Here is a 20,781-nt window from a genome sequence, read left to right on the forward strand (position 1 = left end):
CATATTCACAACAGGGTTGCCATGTAAACACTATCCTCTCCTTTCACCTCAACAATTTTCTTAGTTTGTCAACATGACGATTAAAGTTACATAACACCAAAGCTAATTTGTGGCTACACACACTGAAGGTAAATGCGCACCATAAAAAGCATGAACATACGAAGCTATAATCCGATTACGATCAGACCTTTCACTGATCTGGGCTGCGTTCAGCAGAGCTCACCAAAAAAGACAGCGGATTTTGGAAAACGTTTTCTGGTGAGATCTGTCGTCATAGCTTTTCTCCGGTCATCGGTCTTTTAAAAATGAAGCTAGCGCAATAAAGCGTGCAAGGTACAAAGGCTTAACAAAAATTGTATGATAACATATTTATGGAGATAGATAAGAACAACTTTTATAATTAAACATAGAAACTAACATGTCTCTTAAACTTCTCGCCGCTCTCGCGTGATCAACTTGTTTCACGCCAATTTAATAGCTATAGTCCCATCAGAATCAGCAAGAGCTATTTGTATTAATTCCTCCATGCTTTTTCGCCAAGCTGAGAAATACGCGTTTTACGTCACGTTATCCAAAAACCCGACTATTTTCCTTGAAGACCGCGCTGGCTCACTGAGCACCGTGACGTCAAAATTCAATAACAAAATCCCGTTCTGGATGACACTGCTAACAGCGCCTGACAGCGCTGAGCTCTGCTGAACGCGGCCCAGATTTCCACCATGATTATAAAGTCTAAGCCTAATTATTTAAAAGTGTATTTAACTTTCGGCTCACTCTGAACCGTTAATGTCTCTGTATTACAGAAACGAAAACCAAACCCAAGCGTTTACTTTTTGGTTCGATAGGCCTATTGACAAATAAAAGTTCATTTGACCAATATAGATGCGTTCGTCTTGAAATCACTTTAGAAAAAATTATGCTATAAACAGATGTAGTATAGCTTAAGTAATATATAAACATCGATTTCAAATAATAATAATAAAAAATATTCTTGGCATATCAAAATGAAACAGAGCTTTATAGCTACAAAACCACTAAAGGCATCGAAATTACGAAAAATATTTCCATATATTAATTATACATTATGAGAAAACCAAATATTAAGGTTTTGTAGGATTTTTTTCCACAAAACAAAGCGAACTGCTAACGCGGTGCACTAACGGACGGACACACACAGACTAAAACATAGGCTAATTTTTAACTCTTTCCGTTTTAATTTTGAGTTGAGAAACTAGATTATCTTAAATATTAAAATAAATATAATTAATATTAAATATTTTCTTCATTAGTTGTTCGCCTTATTGAGCGTTACATCGCGTTGATAAAGAACAATTAGACATTCTTGAGAGACTTGACTAATTTTGGCGTTTGAAATGAAGCATACGCCGGTTGCATTACCTTACTCAAATAGGTAGTATATAAGGGTGTCGAACTACAGCTAAAAGCAAGAACAACCGCAATTGCGAAAACCTTTGGTGGACAACCCACCCTAGGGAGGCTAGACGTTTCTCGTAACCCTAGCTGATCGCCGCGAATGTCTTAAACCAAACGATGACTATGGAGTTAGAAGCCAATAAGACAGATTGGTGTCTATGTGGAATAGACGGAAGACCAGTAGATGGTGGTGTTTAGAAGCCAGTATGTACAGACTGGTGTCCAAGTGGGATGGACGAAGACCAGAAGATGGTGGTGATTAGAAGCCAGTATGTACAGACTGGTGTCCATGTGGGATGGACGAAGACCAAAAGATAGTGGAGATTAGAAGCCAGTATGTACAGACTGGTGTCCAAGTGGAATGGACGAAGACCCGAAGATTGTGGTGATTAGAAGCCAATGAATACAGACTGGTGTCCATGTGGGATGGACGAAGACCAAAAGATGGTGGTGATTAGAAGCCAGTAAGTACAGACTGGTGTCCGTGTGGGATGGACAAAGACGAGAAGATGGTGGTGTGAGAACTCAAGTAAAGGAGCCATTTCCGTGACTGTGAAAGCAGTTCGGAAATGGCGAACACGTTTGCTCCGATTTGGAAACTGCGAACGCGGTCACGTGGGTGTAACAACAGACAAACACACAGACAGACACACACACACGTCGAAATTAGAACCTCTCCGTGACATACGTCACTCGGAGAGGTAAAAAGTTTTAGGCCTAAGCCTAACTCACCGCGTTTCTCCGGAGTTGTGCTGAGTACAGATCCTGCAGCGAAAACTTCGGTTTTAAGTCTTTTCCAACGTTGACAACTGTCCCAAACTTTTATCACCACTTCTAAAAGACCTAAATTAACTTTATTAATTATAATTAGTCTTATTTTAATTGTTAAATCACGATAAACACGATTTAAAACGCAACAAAGAAACACGAGGCTCCGTCCCGTACGATGCTTGATTGTGTAAAAAACATATTCCGCGAAAAGCCGCCGTTACGAATCACGTGACGACATCGAGGAGATTTCAGCCAATCGCGGAGAGAGCGTGACTACTCTGGGCGGTGATTGGTTCGGCTTTCCCTTCAAACCCCTTATGTAATACCGCGAGTTCACTGACAATCGTTAGAGAATGGCATTAATGATATTTTCCCCTTTGATGCGTAATGGTATGACGTCAATAATGCCACTACTCTACGATTGGGTTTTTGAAAATACATTTTTTTCTAGGAATGGGATGGGAATGTTCTAGAAGGGCTGGAAATACGCAAATTATTTTAAAATTTTGACAATAAAAAATTCAAAATAATTATTTATTGAAATACACTGTTGTGTAAGGGCTAGGCCTATGGTTTTATTATTATTATTTTTTTTTTATAAAACAATTCATCTTTTTATTTTTTTTACCGAATAAAAAGTTAATAAAGGGGTAAAGAAATCAATATGGACAATTTCTTACATTGCCGTCATAAATTTACACAAAGCCACTATTTAAAAAAAAAAATTGAAGTCGTTTCTGTGCTTTTTTTAATAATCCCAATTAACTATTTGAAATTAATTAATTTTAAAAATGGTTAGTCCTAAATTGCACTAACTTATAAACCAAATTAAATCAAAGGCACTCTCACTGTTTAACCTTAATTAGAATGAAATTAAAATTTAGGGGATTTTTTTTTAGCAAATTTTAAGTTTAAATTAAAATTAATTTTGACAGCCTTTATGACACATTAATCATGAGCAAATGGTATAACTTCACTAATGTTGGATCAATTTTTATTAAACTGAATGTCTTTTTAACCTAAAACAACGTAAATGTGTATTTTTACTTCTTTTGTACCGGTCATGAGCGATTAAACGTATTTTTTTTTCTCTCAAATATTTTTCGACATTATCTAAATCTTTTTATTAACACAACAATCGATATGAATTATATATATTTTTTAATTAGCCTGACGATAGCGTAGAGCGTTTTGGTTCATTTCTGTGTACTCTACGTTAAATTTTATTAATAACCACATTAAAACTTTGTTTTTGTTGTTGTGTGTTTACTTTCTACATGGTTTTAATGATACGGTGTTGTTAATTTATGCCAAAGCCCCAAAAAATTGCGAAAGAAATTTCTTCAGGCACATTTCAATGCAATTTAGGCTTAGTATTAGTTTCTTTGAAGTTTTTACATTCTAAAATATTTGTCTTTAACCAAATTTCAATTTAAAATATAACCGTAGGTTTTCAAATTAGGCCCGAAATAGGGTTAAGAATTAGGGTTAGGTTTAGGCGGGAAACATTTTCAAGTTAGGTCCGAAATCGGATTAGGCGGGAATCATTTTCAAATTAGGCCAGAAATAGGGTTAGGTTTAGGCGGGAAACGTTTCCAAATTAGGGTCTATATAGGGTTTGGTTTAGGCGGGAAACGTTTCCAAATTAGGGTCCATATAGGGTTTGGTTTAGGCGGGAAACGTTTCCAAATTAGGTCCGAAATGTAGTTCAGAATTAGGGTTAGGTGGGAAACATTTTCAAATTAGGTCCGAAATGGGGTTAAGAATTAGGGTTAGGTTTAGGCTGGTTTAGGCGGGAAACGTTTCCAAATTAGAACCGAAATAGGGTAAAGATTAGGGTTGGAATCAGGCGGGAAACGTTTGATATAGGGCTAGGATTAGGCGCGAAATTGGGGTAAGAATTAGGCTTAATAATAGGCGGGAAATTAAAAATATATAATTTTAAAGTAGGCCCGAATTAGGCTTATGAAGTTACGTTTATTAATAACAGAAGAGTATAAAATAAGATACTAGTCCTAAACAATCCCATAAATTACATTAAAAAGAAAGAAAAACCCTTGTTTTTAGCAGGCGCAAAATATTTAGTTACGTTAATTTCTCATTATCTGTTGTGGTTTGTTTTTCACTGGTATTTTTTTATACACTGACCAATAATTTAAGGTTTTATATACGTACAATTTTTTATATAACATCACATATATGTTGGTTTTTATTTAGAGCTTAACTTTTGTGTTATATCAATTCAACAAGAGTTGAATGAAACATTTTTTCGGAAACCCAGCTCCTAAATAACCTTTTTTATGTTTTTCTACACGCAAAGTATAAAAGTTTTCGTACCACATTCTATCTGTTGATCTAAACGCGATCTATACGCGTTAATATAAACCCACTTCACAAAAACTACGAAGCATATAGTAGTTTTATTCTCATCATCAAAAATTGTTCGATAGTTCATTCGGCAAATTATGCTTCGCGCTTAAAAAAATTGATCATTCAGTCTCAAATTTTCCTGTAAACCTCAAACCAAAGGGTGTTTATCAAGTTTTAACCTTATATTTACCCGGTTTTATGAACATTTATACTGTATTTCGTTCTATATTACAAATGCTTGCACCATCATCCATGTATCGGTATCGGGAAAATAAACTTCATGTTTCGTTAAAAAACAAACTCATTGTACTATTATTTTAGTGTGCTAAGCGTAATTTTTGATACAAAGCGTTAATTAAACCCAAATTAGTTAATTATCTTCCCCTAATTGCCCCTAGAAGTTTAATTAATTTAAGCCTTGGTTGATTTTAAAAAGTAAAATAGGTAGGCCTTGGCTTTGAATTCGATATGGTAATGGTTGAATTGAATTAATTAATTAGCAAGTTCAAAGTTCAAAATCTTTTTTTTTTACAATTCCCATTCAAATAATAACTGATTTACAATTCATTTTTACTTAAATTAAACCTAATATTAACCAAATTTTGATTTACGTTAAGCCTTGGTTAAAATTTTAACATAAGACGGAGCCTCCGCATAAGATTAAGAGAAACAGTTAAGCCTTTGCCGCTATGCCTAACATCGTGTTAATTTGTGGTTGCTAATCAAAAAATATGAAGAAACAAACCTTTTAATTATAAATCATATCTTCAGAAACCGCAAAAAGCAAAAACCATGCAACGTTTTCATTACATCTAACAAAAACTAAATTCCGGAAACAATCTTAAGCCCTGCCCTAACGTTACCTAGTGGCTAAGCTAAGCTAAGCCTTTGCCAATTTTTTTTCCCACCGGATTCCATACTCGAACGTTCTTTTATAAAGTTTTTAATTAATAACCCAATATTAAAAAAATTAAACACATTAAAAAAAGCAAAAATAAACGACACATATCGCGCGAAGGGAAAGATTTAGTGCTAGTTAAGAAAAAATTGGAAATATTTATAATAATTAACAAAGTTAAGATAGAAAAAAAAAACTCAAAGGGAATTTTATATATATATTTTAAGGAAAAAATGGGGATAAGGGCGAAATATCTGGTGAATTATAGACATTTATCGTTAAATTCTGATTAGTTTTAAAAGAGTACTTATATATATTGTTTTTTTTTTATTTTGTCTCTCTTTTTTTATTTTCTATTGAAATAATTTTAACCGCACGCACTTTTTTTTTATTTTTCTTTTAGAAATTGCTACGATAAAAATGTTACATTACCGCACTAACTTCAAATGGGTCCATTTTGTACACAAGCCGGTGGTGGAGTTACTACTGGTGGAGGTGGAACTGCGGGTGACGAAGCTGCTAAAGCACTGGGAGGACTCTGATTGGCTGCTTGACCTAATGTCGGATTCCATGCCTCAACTTCTTTAACTCTGATTTAATTAATAACAAATATATGTGGGGAAATTAAAGAAATGTATTTATTCTTTATGAAAATCTCCCCATTAGCCAAGTTTAACTTTGTAAAGTTCTCCGTAGTTAAGCCTACCAAAAGCCACTGCCCCCCGGTTACGCCCCTAGTTTGTCCCACGAAAAGCCACTCCCATCGGTAACGCCTACCAAAAAGCCACTCCCATCGGTTACGCCTACCAAAAAGCCACTCCCATCGGTTACGCCTACCAAAAGCCACTCCCCTCGGTTACGCCCCTAGTTTAGCCCACGAAAAGCCACTCCCATCGGTAACGCCTACCAAAAAGCCACTCCCATCGGTTACGCCTACCAAAAAGCCACTCCCCTCGGTTACGCCCCTAGTTTAGCCCATGAAAAGCCACCCCCATCGGTAACGCCTACCAAAAAGCCACTCCCTTCGGTTACTCCCCTAGTTAAACCCACCAAAAACAACTCCCCCTCGGTTACGCCCCTAGTTAAACCCACCAAAAACAACTCCCCCTCGGTTACGCCCCTAGTTAAACCCACCGAAAGCCACTCCCCCTCAGTTACGCCCCTAGTTAAACCCACCGAAAGCCACTCCCCCTCGGTTACGCCCCTAGTTAAACCCACCAAAATCCACACCCCCTCGGTTACGCCCGAGTTAAACCTAATATTGCGTAGGAATACTTGCCTTTCAGGAGTAACAACCACACTGGCATTTGGAGTTGTCGCCGGTGGTTGTTTTTCCACTTTGGCAGGCGAAATACTGGCCATATCATTAACTGGTGTAGCTTGATTAACCACCGCGTTAACCGCTACATGCGGTGGTGTCACTGGACCTGGTACTGGAATTGGTACTGACACAGCTACTGGTACTTTGGGTAAATCTCCACTTTGATGACCCAAAGTTAAAAATTAATAATTAAAAATCAAAACATCCCACCATCTAAGCCAAAACCCCCCAAAAAAATTAATATTTCAATTTTATTTACACTATTTCTTTTGTTTCCTCAATTTTTGGAGTTATTTTCACTTCCGTTTTAACTGGTTCCGAAATATCGGCTGTTATCATGCTAGTTGGAGGTCTAAAAAGGGTGGTTATAACTTACTATGGCTAAGATATGATGAAGGTTTAGGAAATAGTAGTTAGACAAAAGAAAGTTCACTTACGAACTTTCCCCTTTAGATATAACTTCCGAATCACCAGATGCTGGAAAAGCTGGAGGTAAAGTTTAGAATAAATCGTTAATTATTTAAAAAACGACCAAAGAGAAATTAAAATTAGAGAAAAAAGTTCAGGATTAGGTCAAAAATAGGCAAAAGTGACTTATTATGTCAAATAGGCGAAAATGTCAAGCTATCCAACTCATTTTCATAATAGCCCAAATATCAACTTTATCAAGGCTTCCCGACCATTACTAAATAGCCCATAGACTCAAAAATACGCATTTTAGTCCAAAATTAGTCCAAAGAGCAAGGGTTCCAGCTCAAAATCAGGCCATAAGCCAAAAACCAACAATACCCGTCAAATATTAGCAAAATAGCCCTAAAATCAATGGTTCCCACGCCATATCAGCAAATAGCCCTAAAAATGAATGGTTCCCGCGCCATATTAACAAATAGCCCTAAAAATCAATGTTTCCCACGCCATATTAACAAATAGCCCTAAAAATCAATGGTTCCACCCCCATATTAACAAATAGCCCCAAAAATCAATGGTTCCGTCCCCATATTAACAAATAGCCCCAAAAATCAATGGTTCCGTCCCCATATTAATAAATAGCCCTAAAAATCAATGTTTCCGTCACCATATCAGCAAATAGCCCTAAAAATAAATGGTTCCCGCGCCATACCAGCAAATAGCCCTAAAAATCAATGTTTCCGTCACCATATCAGCAAATAGCCCTAAAAATCAATGGTTGCCGAGCCATATCAGCAAATAGCCCTAAAAATCAATGGTTCCGCCCCCATATTAACAAATAGCCCTAAAAATCAATGGTTCCGCCCCCATATTAACAAATAGCCCTAAAAATCAATGGTTCCAGCCCAATATTAGCAAATAGCCCTAAAAATCAATGGTTGCCGAGCCATATCAGCAAATAGCCCCAAAAATCAATGTTTTCCGCGCCATATTAACAAATAACCCTAAAAATCAATGGTTGCCGAGCCATATCAGCAAATAGCCCTAAAAATCAATGGTTGCCGAGCCATATCAGCAAATAGCCCTAAAAATCAATGGTTGCCGAGCCATATCAGCAAATAGCCCTAAAAATCAATGTTTTCCGCGCCATATTAACAAATAGCCCTAAAAATCAATGGTTGCCGAGCCATATCAGCAAATAGCCCTAAAAATCAATGGTTGCCGAGCCATATCAGCAAATAGCCCTAAAAATCAATGTTTTCCGCGCCATATTAACAAATAGCCCTAAAAATCAATGGTTGCCGAGCCATATCAGCAAATAGCCCTAAAAATCAATGGTTCCGCCCCCATATTAACAAATAGCCCTAAAAATCAATGGTTCCAGCCCAATATTAGCAAATAGCCCTAAAAATCAATGGTTCCGCCCCCATATTAACAAATAGCCCTAAAAATCAATGGTTGCCGAGCCATATCAGCAAATAGCCCTAAAATCAATGTTTCCCACGCCATATCAGCAAATAGCCCTAAAAATCAATGTTTCCGTCCCCATATTAACAAATAGCCCTAAAAATCAATGATACTAGCCCAATATCTAACCCTAAGCGCCCCCCAAAAAAGCCAAAGCTGAAAGCCAGACAAACTAACCTGGGCTTTCCTCTTTAGAAACGGCAGTTGCAGTTTCCATCGCAACGGGGGAAGGTACAGACACTTCATTTGAGCTTGAAAACGGGGAAAAACTGCTAAAATCGGCCCAACTTTGATCACTTCCACCGTTAGCAGCGTTAGGAGTATCCCAAGGGTTTGTGGTATCCATCGCGATAGGAACCGTATCGGAAACTTGAGGGAAAGCCGTCGCCCAAGCTGTTCGAGAGGAAACTAAAGTTTTCCCGGAACAATTTCAATACCCCAACAAAGCGAAATCTCTCTCTCATCTACAACCGAGGGGTCGGACGTTTGTCAAAATCCCGTACACTTCGTTTAAAATCTGTTTAAAATCTCTCTCGAAAATCTCGAAATCCCGAAATCTCACGTCAAAATCTAAAAATCTCACGTCAAAATCTGTAAATTTTAAAATCTCACGTCAAAATCTAAAAATCCCAAAATTCCTATTTTAAAATCTGAAAATCCCGAAATCTTAACGTAAAATCCCGAAATCTTAACGTAAAATCCCGAAATCTTAACGTAAAATCCCGAAATCTTAACGTAAAATCCCGAAATCTTAACGTAAAATCCCGAAATCTTAACGTAAAATCCCGAAATCTTCACCTAAAATCCCGAAATCTTAACGTAAAGTCCCGAAATCTTAACGTAAAATCCCGAAATCTTAACGTAAAATTCCGAAATCTTAACGTAAAATTCCGAAATCTTAACGTAAAATTCCGAAATCTTAACGTAAAATTCCGAAATCTTAACGTAAAATTCCGAAATCTTAACGTAAAATTCCGAAATCTTAACGTAAAATTCCGAAATCTTAACGTAAAATCCCGAAATCTTAACGTAAAATCCCGAAATCTCATCCTAAAATTTCAAAATCAGAAAATCTCCTCGAAATCCGAAAATCTCCTCGAAATCCGAAAATCTCCTCGAAATCCGAAAATCTCCTTCAAAATCCGAAAATCCTGAACAAAATCTGAAAATCCTGAACAAAATCCCGAAATCTTCTTCGAAATCTGAAAATCGCGTTCAAAATCTGAAAATCTCCTTTAAAATCCCGAAATCTTAAAATCTTGGACTAGATTTCCAAATTTCTAAAATCTGAGTCAGAAATAATCTCAAAATCTTTGTCAAAATCTTGAAATCTCAAAATCCCGTACACTAAAATGCCGAACGTCCGACCCCTCGTCTACAACGCAACATAAGCTTAAATCTTTTAATTCTTTTAAAACTTACGGTCACTTTGGTCAACTTCCATCTTAATTTCTTCCCCCGAATGTGCAGCCGGTGTCGGTGTCGGAATAGGGGCGCTTGTGGCCATCCCGGAAGATTTAGAGTTAGTGGTGGTAGTTTCCTCATCGGAATCACTACTGTCTCCGTTATCATCATTTTGGGTCGTAGATAAACGACTTCTTTCGTTACGAAGTTCGGAAGAGAAGGTAATCTCCTTTTCTTTATCTTCCCAAACATCCTCGTCGCTATCGGCATCTCCCAAATTATAACTACGTTCCCTACAAGTTTGTTCAAAAAGTTCCGACGTTCTTTGCATATTATCTTCTCCGACAAATTGGAAATTAACGCGGGCGAGTCGGTCCAATTGACCTCTGAACCACAATCGCGATTAATTAATTAATTAATATTACTAATTAATTAACGTTCCCTTTAAGTTAAAATGAAAATAGAAGAGAAGAAGTATCTTACGTAATACTCTCCTCAGTTTCCAAGAATTCCTCATCGTTAAAGCCAAACTGGTCAACAAAATTACTGGTCATTTGTTGCATCTGGTAATCAGAAAACGCCTGCCAAAATTGCATTTGTAAAAAGGTTAAAGACGTATTCGCTGTTTTTTGTTAATTTGTGACAAGCGTTATTGGATTAAAATTGATTGAAACTACGTAATAATGGTTAATTGTTGTTAATTATAAACCTTTCTTTGTTAAATGCAATTTGGGCTTTTAAGACACGTATCCGCTACACTAGACTACATTGGGGAATAATGGACTGTGTTTACATTTAAGGAATGAAATAATGTTCATTAAAGGGTTTTGAGGTTGGGGAAAAGGGTTACTGAGGTTCGGTAAAGGGGTTACTGAGGTTGGGAAAAGGGTTACTGAGGTTGGGAAAAGGGTTACTGAGGTTGGGTAAAGGGTTACTGAGGTTCGGTAAAGGGTTACTGAGGTTCGGTAAAGGGTTACTGAGGTTCGGTAAAGGGTTACTGAGGTTCCTAAAAGGGTTACTGAGGTTCCTAAAAGGGTTACTGAGGTTCCTAAAAGGGTTACTGAGGTTCCTAAAAGGGTTACTGAGGTTCCTAAAAGGGTTACTGAGGTTCCTAAAAGGGTTACTGAGGTTCCTAAAAGGGTTACTGAGGTTCCTAAAAGGGTTACTGAGGTTCCTAAAAGGGTTACTGAGGTTCCTAAAAGGGTTACTGAGGTTCCTAAAAGGGTTACTGAGGTTCCTAAAAGGGTTACTGAGGTTCCTAAAAGGGTTACTGAGGTTCCTAAAAGGGTTATTGAGGTTCCTAAAAGGGTTATTGAGGTTCCTAAAAGGGTTATTGAGGTTCCTAAAAGGGTTATTGAGGTTCCTAAAAGGGTTTTTTAGGCTCATTTAAGGGTTACTGAGGTTCGGTAAAGGGTTACTGAGGTTCCTAAAAGGGTTATTGAGGTCCGGAAAAGGGTTACTGAGGTTGGGGAAAAGGGTTTTTTAGGCTCATTAAAGGGTTATTAAGGTGCGTAAAAGGGTTATTGAGACGCGGGAAAAGGGTTATCGAGGTCCGGAAAAGGGTTTCTTAGGCTCATTAAAGGGTTATTAAGGTGCGTAAAAGGTTTTTTTTAAGGCTCATTAAAGGGTTATTAAGATGCGTAAAGGGTTTTTTAGGCTCATTAAAGGGTTATTAAGGTGCGTAAAGGGTTTTTTAGGCTCATTAAGGTGCGTAAAAGGTTTTTTTAGGCTTATTAAAGGGTTATCGAGGCGCGGAAAAGGGCTCGTTAAAGGGTGTTTAAGGCTCGTTAAAGGGTGTTTAAGGCTCATTATAGGGTGTTTAAGGCTCATTATAGGGTGTTTAAGGCTCATTAAAGGGTTTTGAGGCTCATTAAAGGGTTTTGAGGCTCATAAGGTTTTGAGGCTCATTATAAGGTTTTGAGGCTCATTATAAGGTTTTGAGGCTCATTATAGGGTTTTGAGGCTCATTGTTGAGTTTTTTGAGCCTCATTATGGGGTTTTTGAGGTTGAGGAAATACTTTTACATAATCAAAACACAATAAAACCCAAATTCTGGGTCTTTTCTTTTCAAATATATGGATATGGTGACTCAAAAAAAAAAAAAAAAAAAAAAAAAAAAAAAAAAAATACAGCACAAAAGAAAAAACAAAAACCAAACAGATTGACAACAAAGACAGCTTAGTGAGTGAGTCCATCAATATTAACCTGTTGTAAGGCTGATTCCTGCGTAAATTGAATCTCCCTGAAATCGGCGCATTCATCATCTAAAGAACTTGTTGGTAAAGGAACCCCGACCAAAGGAGTGTTATGTTGTTTGTTAGTTTCAACTAGAGTTCCTTGGCTAAAAGATTCCCAACGTTGGAGATAATCTTGGGGAATTGCCTTGATTAAGGCTTCTATTGTTTCACTATTGGGTCCGCTTTCGGTATTTTGCACAATATGGTTCAATATTTTAACCAGATGTCCCATGTAACCCCTCCGATGTTTGCCTGGAAGGGATCTAAATAATAATTAATTGATTTATTTAATTTAATTATTTACTCTTTAGACGCGACTGAAATGTTAAAAATATTAAATTAAAATCTTACTCTTCAGATTCATTTTCTTTCCAAGCATCTAATATTCTCTGGATGAGTTTGCCTTGAGTAAATAGCTAATTAAAAGTGTATTAATTAGTTTAAAATTGTTAATTTTTAACTAAAGAGTCTGCACAATATTTTGAGACTGAAGTTCCCTAAAATACGTCAAAAGTTTTTTTGACGTATTCCCTAAAAGTTTTGGCCTATTTTTAAATTTTTTTGACGAATTCCCTAAAAGTTTTGGCCTAATTTTAAATTTTTTGACGAATTTCTTAAATTTCCAGTCTAATTTTAAATTTTTTGTCAAATTTCTGGCCTAATTTTAAATTTTTTGAAGAATTTCTAAAAAAAATTTGGTCTAATTTTAAATTTTTTGATAAATTTCTTAAAATTTTTGGTCTAATTTTAAATTTTTTGAAGAATTTCTAAAAAAAATTTGGTCTAATTTTAAATTTTTTGACAAATTTCTTAAAATTTTTGGTCTAATTTTAAATTTTTTGCCAAATTTCTTGAAATTTCTGGTCTAATTTTTTATTTTTGATAAATATCTGGCCTAATTTTTAATTATTTGACAAATTTCTTAAAATTTCTGGCCTAATTTTTAATTTTCCGACAGCTTTAAAAAAGGTTTCCTTTCACCTGTGTCAAAAATGTTATTATTAACATACCTGATCTAACAATGGATGAACTTTATTCCCCTCTTGGTCGCTTGTAGGACTATTGCGTAAAATTGTGCTAATTAGTTGCTCAACTTGAGTGTGAAGAAAATTGTTCCATGAATACTTAAAAAACAAATCCTGAAAAAAAGTTAAATTTAAATCAAAATCATGAAAAAATTGTATGTTTTTCACTTTAATTAAATTTAAATCAAATTAAAACCTAAATAATAAACTTTAATTTTCATTTTAATCTTTACCAGAAGTATATTAATAGTTCCCAGATTTGATAAGCGAGTGTTAACCTCGTGATTATTAGTATTCAAGAGTGCGCTCAACAAATGAGCCACCTCCAAACGTGTCCAACCTAAAGGAGTCTCCAAAACGCCCATTGTTGTAGAGAATGATGCTTTCTTTAAGTTTAAATCAAAAGAAATTACATAAATCACACAATAACATTATCAAACCCGGGTTCATAAAACTTTTGGAAAAACTATTTCCCTGAGTTTCCCAGGTTAATTCCACCAATATTTCCCATAAATTTCCCAGGTTTTCACCATATATTTCCCAGGCTTATTCCCCAAAAATTTCCCAGGTTTATTCCCCAAATATTTCCCAGGTTTATTCCCCAAATATTTCCCAGGTTTATTCCCCAAATATTTCCCAGGTTTATTCCCCAAATATTTCCCAGGCTTTTCACCATATATATTTCCCAGGTTTTTCACCATATATATTTCCCAGGTTTTTAACCATAAATTTCCCAGGTTTTTAACCATAAATTTCCCAGGTTTTTCACCATAAATTTCCCAGGTTTTTCACCATATATTTCCCAGGTTTTTCCCCATATATTTCCCAGGTTTTCCACCATATATTTCCCAGGTTTTTCACCATAAATTTCCCAGGTTTTTCACCATAAATTTCCCAGGTTTTTACCCATAAATTTCCCAGGTTTTTCCACCATATATTTCCCAGGTTTTTCCACCATATATTTCCCAGGTGTTTCACCATATATTTCCCAGGTTTACCACCATAAATTTCCCAGGTTTACCACCATATATTTCCCAGGTGTTTCACCATATATTTCCCAGGTTTTCCCCCATATATTTCACAGGTTTCCCCCCATATATTCCCCATGTTTTCCCCCATGTTTTCACCCATATATTTCCCAGGTTTTTCACCATATATTTCCCAGGTTTTCCACCATATATATTTCCCAGGTTTTTCCCCCATATATTTCCCAGGTTTTTCCCCCATATATTTCCAGGTTTTCCACCATATATATTTCCCAGGTTTCTCCCCATATATTTCCCAGGTTTTTTCACCATATATTTCCCAGGTGTTTCACACCATATATTTCCCAGGTTTCTCCCCCATACATAGAGTAATAACATCAGGAGTTGTTTTTCATAGCTGAAGCAACCCCTTCAGAGCAAACCTACTCAAACCCCACAAATTTCCCCTGAATTTTTTGTCAACACTTTATTCCCCCGAGTTTTCCAGGTTTGTATGAACCCTTCAAAGTTCAAACTTCCTTACAATTGGAGGTTCTAATAGAAGTTTAGTAAAATCAGAAAGACGAGGCGTTACGGCAGCCAAAACTTGATCAACTCCTCTATTTAATCTCTCGGCATCGAGCGGGGTCATCTGTTCGGGTCCATTATTGCCAAAAAATAATGAAGCAAAGCATTGTGGGGCATTTTCAGCTTGAACTGGTGGTTGGGCAGGCGCTAATAGGGTATTTTGATACTGCCCAGCTGGTCCTTGCTTTTTAAACTCCAATAGTGATAAAATAGTCAGAATTCCGCTGACTAGAACACATTCCCGTTTTTCATTATTTAACATATGATCTAATAGTTCGGAAATTGTTTCAGTCCTGTGAAAACATGTTAATTAACGTCTCCAAGTTGTAAAAACGAGTGTAAGTAAGAAACTTACGATTCTATCGCATCTAGTAATGGGTTAGGTTCGGCTTTTTCTTGCATCAAAGACATATATTCTCTACTGGCTTTGACAATATCGCAAATAGCTTGAGAAGCGTTAGTATTACGTTCTTCACTATGGGCGGGATCAATTAGGCTCACTAGACGTTTAATTAGGTTCTGTTCGTGAAGCCACTTAACAACAGTGGCGTGAGAATCATTATTCTCCGTACAAGTAACCATTCTAAGAACCATATCCATAATTGCGGATGTTTCAAAATGATTCAAAATTAGTGACAAAAAGTCATCTTTCGTTTTCAGGAACTCAAATATCTATTAAAATTAATTTATTTAACGAGAATTCTTTGCCTTATTCCTGATCAGCGCCACCTACCCATAGCGGCGACTTTGAGAACTACTGTAATACGCAAGCCAATCAGAATTCACTAAAATCTGATGACGTCACTGATGGGAAATGACGTCACCAGATTTTAGCGACATCTGATTGGTTTGCCGATTACAGTAGTTCTCAAAGTCGCCGCTATGGGTAGGTGGCGCTGATCAGGTCAGGAATAAGGCTAATTCTTTTGCCTTAAACGTTAATTATTTCTCATCGTACCGGTTCAGTTTTCTTGGTTATTAAAAGACTAAATGTTTTGCTGAAAAAGCTAGCTAAGAGTGGATTTAACGGTTTTTCCGTATCTATATAACTGTACAGTTTATTCAACAAAACTTCATTGCTAGCTAAAGCATCATTTATTAATGCAACATCGGAGGTTAATAGCTCGCAAGCTATATTTGGGTATTTGTATCTGCTTTTTTCCTCAATTTCTTCCGAAGGTTCACGAGTTATTAGAGTAACTAACTCGTCTAAAGACTCAGGAGTAGTTAGGCTTAATAATAATAAAGAAAAGATTAGATTAGGAGCCTTTTAACGTTAAAAACCATAGCTTTACATACAATTCTATTAAATTTTTAGACTGTGCTTTACATTCCTGCAAAATATCATCCTCATCCATGAGTTCTTTGAGGGTGACATTTTCTTTATTAAGTAAAGTTTCCACCCTAGAGGTGCTGATTAAATTAAACTTCCAAAACATGTTTGGTTTGTCCTAATAATAAAAAGTTTTAGCTATAAGACATATTCATAACACCCCATAAAACATTACCAATAGTATTTAGTTACTAATTTAAAAGTTATAGATCATCCCTAACATTTTGTAACCTGTTAATAAATAACCCCTAATTAGTAATGTATAAAACAATCGCGAAAAATGATAATTAAGATAATTGAACAACATAACGTTTGGGTAAAATAATTAAAATTACGCAATGGTTATGATGGGAGTTACTACGTTTTTGAACTAATATTTAGGCTTCATTCATAAGACACATAACCTCCCCTACCCTATTACGTGCAAATATATATTATATAGTAATTAATATGCATAATTAAGGAAACTATTGGTTATTTTATAATTTAGGCCTTGGTTTTTAAATTAATTGAGTACAATACAATAGACAAAAACAGTCAAAAACTCAAGTGTAGTAGACTAGTTTAGTAGTTTGGCACGCATTAGTTACCAAGGCTTAGGAGATCTTCTCTTCTCTTAGGCAAACTCACTTCAAAAACACGTTAAAACTTAACATTCGCGACTAATTTTACGTTGAATAACTTAAAATTTGTATAAGAAATTACTAGTTAAATCGTACGATGTTAAAATACATGTTAATTAGATGATTTTTATCAGTTAATAATTACTTTTTTACACACACGTATAGACAGACAGTAGCCTGACGGGGCGCATAATTTTCGCGGAGCGTTCATTAACGTAAAATAGTGAACAGGGCTAGAAATAAGCCGAAATTTCAACTTAAAAAAATATTGTTTTTCTCTTTGAATTTTAATGTAAGATTCTTATCAACTCCATGAAAGTTGTTTGTAATAAAAGAAACGCCATTTCAATATTTTAATTATGATTTTATTGCACAGATTAAAATAAAACTAAATTATTTAAAATACTTATTTACTGCCCTAAACAGTGACGATTGAATGGGAGGATTCGGCGACCTTGAAAAAGTTGAAAAGTAGCGACATCTGTAAATGAACTGTTAGTGAGGGTGGAAGCCATGGATGAATGACTCACAAATCAGTGCCGTCACAATTGTTGTGTAATAATATTGTATAGAATCGTCTGAATTGTTGCGATTTCAATCGAAATTGTTAAGTTTTAAGATAAATTAGGTAACTTAGTCACAAATATTCTGTTTTACTAAGCCTAACGTAACTTTAAGGCAAGGCTTAGCAATAAAATAGTAAAAGAAACTAAACCCAACAGAATCCCGTTGTATCTTAGGGTTGTGACATAAGTTAAGTGTTAATTCCTAATCAAAATACAAACATGGAATTCCTATTTGGCCGTCGTAAAACTCCGGAAGAAATGCTTCGTCAAAATCAACGGGCTTTAAACAAAGCCATGCGTGATTTAGACAGAGAAAGAGCTAAAATGGAACAACAAGAGAAGAAAATCATCGCTGACATCAAAAAAATGGCCAAGGATGGACAAATGGACGCTGTTAAGATCATGGCAAGGGATTTAGTAAGAACCAGACGTTATGTACGTAAATTTATCTTGATGAAAGCCAACATCCAAGCTGTATCCTTAAAAATCCAAACATTGAGATCACAAAATGCAATGGCACAAGCGATGAAAGGTGTAACAAAGGCCATGCAAAACATGAATAAACAGGTAATCTTACTTACAGGGTTCATACAAACCTGGAAAACCTGGGAAAAATCAGGGAAATAAATAGAGTAGTGGCACTCCATGTTAACTACCCCATAGAGCTTAATACAGTCAAAGGCAAGTAGGTGCCATTACTCTATAGTTGACAAAAACCTGAGGGAAAATTCAGGGAAATTTAGAATTTTTTAGTAAAATTCAGGGAAATTAGGGAAATTTGCGTCAAACAGGGACCGAGTAATTAAGCAAAATGTTCAATATAACACATCCTCTCCATAGGATTAACATTACACTAAACTTTGGAGGCTCGTAACTCTGGTTCTACTAGAGATACGGGGATGCCCTTTGAGTATGTTATAGTCCGATTTGTCCCCCATCCAACCATACTAAAAACTTAGGGCTACGACAAACAGGGGCTGAGTAATTAAGCAAAATGTTCATGTACATACCCCCCTCCATAGGATTAACATTACACCCAACTTTGGAGGCTCATAACTCTGGTTCTACTAGAGATACGGGGATGTCCTTTGAGTATGTTATAGTCCTATTTTCCCCCATCCAACCATACTAAAAACTTAGGGCTACGACAAACAGGGGCCGAGTAATTAAGCAAAATGTTCATGTACATACCCCCCTCCATAGGATTAACATTACACTATATTTTGGAGGCTCATAACTCTGGTTATATTAGAGATACGGGGATGTCCTCTGATTATGTAATAGTCCTATTTGTCCCCCCCCCCTTCCTTCGTTAACATTTGCTCCATATACGGGAAAAACCAGGAAAACTCAGGGAAGTCTATGGGGAGAAACCTCATGGAAATCTCAGGGAAATTAATTTAAATCCAAAAGTTGTATGAACCCTGTACTTAATAAACTTAATTATTATCTACAGAACGATTTAATCTTTGTTTAATTACAGCTTAATCTGCCTCAAATTCAAAAAATAATGCAAGAATTTGAGAAACAATCGGAAATGATGGATATGAAAGAAGAGATGATGAACGATGCGATTGACGATGCTATGGGGGATGAAGAAGATGAGGAGGAAAGTGATGCTATTGTTTCCCAAGTTCTGGACGAACTTGGACTTCAATTAAACGATAAATTAACCGATTTACCAACTGCCTCTGGTTCCTTAGCCACACCCAAGGCTCAAACAAACGCTAAAACCCCCGTTGCCGATGCTGATGCTGACTTACAAGCCAGATTAGATAATTTGCGTAGAGAATGATGTAAATAAATAAAGAAATTCAATTTGTCCCTCCTTAAATTTTGTACAGCGATTAAAATTAATAGAAAAACTAATAGCAATGCTTATTAATTATTATGTAATTATTTGGTATAAAAAATTTTGGAAAAATTTGAAAATATTTTATTTAAAAATTTTTTTTTTTTTTTTTTTAAATTTTCTTCTGTGAAAATTATGCCTCCTTATGTATAATAAAAATAAAAATGATAATTAAAGGTATTTTAAACATATTTAATTTGTCTGATTAAATTTTAATAATTAAATGTAAGCAAACGAATTTAAGGGCAGTTTTTACAAGGAACAACTTGTTTTTTAGTTAGGCCCGAGGTTAGGGCCTTTCTCTCACAGCCCACTGTCACCTACAGAGGTCGGTTCAATCGGCCAAAAAGTGCGACTTTTGGATTATTGGCGGGAAATTCGAAGGAAGGTTTATTGGCCATATTGATCGAAATGACAAATGACCTGAAATTTTAATTAGACGTGTTGTTTTGACGTGTTTTGTTATACTAAAAAGGATTCAAGCTTCTTGAGTGAATAGTTTTATTTTTGGAAAATTCGAACTTTCGAGGGTAAGCCCAAAACATTGACCCCGGCCCTTTCTTTCCAATTTCTTCTTTAAATAATACGAATCACTTCTGGTTTGGAGCTGATAGTTTATTAGAACATTGTAAGAGCCAATTCAAACATTTATTTATTAAACCCTTAAGTTTAAAATGTTATTGTTATGACGCCACAAATTTTGTGACTCTATTCCGACTACCTCCATTATTTCCCGTCTTTTCTCCTTCCCGCCATTTCTAAATTCTAACCAATGAGATATCTTTCTGACTCCAGAGTGCCGCTATTATTATGGTTTAAGCTTAAGAGAGAAAGAAATCAAGGTGCTAAGAGACTACAACCTGCGGTACAATAAAAAAACACACAATCGGAATTCCAGGATTTTCATGCTTAAAGGATTTTCTTCCGTCGACAATCAAAATTTACTTTCCTTTTTGGGGAGTTTTTGAAATTCAGTTAATTAAAAGAAGATTAGTTTACCTCTCTCTGTAAAACGTGCGTGGGATTTTCTTTCCTGGCTGGGTTTGTTTAAGGTTAAATGAGGTCGACTTATGGTTGAACTTTAAAATTTTATTAAATGCTTATTATCAAGCCCTCTCTCACTACTCGCTTCCCGCCTTTTCTCTTTCCCGCAATTTCTAACCAATTAGATGTATTTCTGACTCCCGGGTTCGGCAAAACCTAATTTCAAGGTAACAAAGACAACGCTTCGTCTAAAAATGTCTATAATTTCGCGGTGATTAAATTAATTGTTATTTATAACTATAATTAGTCGCTAAAATAGGCTTAGCTTCTGGAAAATCATTCTTCATTCATGTAAGTAAGTTTGTTACTATGTTTGGGACAATATAAATACATATATCGGATCCCCGACCGAATTTTAACCCCAACTATCGCGACTCTGAAATTAATTTGAAATTAAGTTTAAAGCCGAACAGTTCATGACACCATATTCTGGTTTAGCGAACTTTAAGCGTGAAGGGACCCTAATTAAAACAAC

The 20,781-nt window shown here is 35.8% G+C and overlaps 3 protein-coding genes and 1 long non-coding RNA gene across 7 annotated transcripts in view; 2 read left to right on the top strand and 2 right to left on the bottom strand.

Moving 5' to 3' along the window:
• The window catches only part of LOC149615763 (SIN3-HDAC complex-associated factor), a 52,625-nt gene extending 50,239 nt beyond the window's left edge, over window positions 1-2,386 (bottom strand). Inside the window, exon 1 of one of the 2 annotated variants that reach the window (XM_089856606.1) lies at window positions 2,167-2,386. The gene's annotated coding sequence lies outside the window, so the exon portion shown is untranslated. The remainder of the gene's footprint in view (window positions 1-2,166) is intronic. The other variant, XM_089856602.1, reaches the window with a different exon arrangement.
• A 247-nt stretch (window positions 2,387-2,633) lies between these two features.
• Window positions 2,634-4,487, top strand: LOC149615764 (uncharacterized). The gene is made up of 2 exons (XR_016375881.1): window positions 2,634-3,725; window positions 3,952-4,487. It is a non-coding gene; the product is annotated as an uncharacterized LOC149615764 (long non-coding RNA).
• fmt (phosphatase 6 regulatory subunit 1-like protein fmt) lies at window positions 4,163-17,056 on the bottom strand. 3 transcript variants are annotated; one of them, XM_089856600.1, is made up of 17 exons: window positions 16,812-17,056; window positions 16,397-16,452; window positions 16,188-16,339; window positions 15,847-16,120; window positions 15,244-15,560; window positions 14,845-15,181; window positions 13,569-13,721; window positions 13,321-13,449; window positions 12,662-12,726; window positions 12,279-12,573; window positions 10,557-10,654; window positions 10,092-10,459; window positions 8,847-9,062; window positions 7,232-7,280; window positions 7,054-7,146; window positions 6,753-6,953; window positions 4,163-6,063 (listed from the first exon to the last, which is right to left on the bottom strand). In XM_089856600.1, the coding sequence occupies exons 3-17, from the start codon at window positions 16,325-16,327 to the stop codon at window positions 5,916-5,918; spliced, it is 2,883 nt and encodes a 960-aa protein (XP_089712726.1). In that variant the 5' UTR covers window positions 16,328-16,339; window positions 16,397-16,452; window positions 16,812-17,056; the 3' UTR covers window positions 4,163-5,915. The 3 variants fall into 3 exon arrangements, with proteins under 3 accessions (XP_089712726.1, XP_089712727.1, XP_089712725.1); XM_089856601.1 differs by having other exon boundaries at window positions 8,847-9,077; window positions 10,557-10,603; window positions 16,812-17,055; XM_089856599.1 differs by having other exon boundaries at window positions 8,847-9,077; window positions 16,812-17,055.
• Window positions 17,057-17,334: 278 nt separating this feature from the next.
• On the top strand, window positions 17,335-19,279 carry Vps2 (vacuolar protein sorting 2). The gene is made up of 2 exons (XM_089856416.1): window positions 17,335-17,977; window positions 18,894-19,279. Exons 1-2 carry the CDS (start codon window positions 17,630-17,632, stop codon window positions 19,203-19,205), a joined length of 660 nt encoding a protein of 219 aa, XP_089712542.1. The 5' UTR covers window positions 17,335-17,629; the 3' UTR covers window positions 19,206-19,279.
• The last annotated feature ends 1,502 nt before the right edge of the window (window positions 19,280-20,781 follow it).

Source organism: Phalangium opilio, unplaced genomic scaffold (genome assembly GCF_054372755.1).
Source record: "Phalangium opilio isolate 3A_F unplaced genomic scaffold, DU_Popi_V2 ptg000217l_1, whole genome shotgun sequence".
NCBI classification, from domain to species: domain Eukaryota; kingdom Metazoa; phylum Arthropoda; class Arachnida; order Opiliones; family Phalangiidae; genus Phalangium; species Phalangium opilio.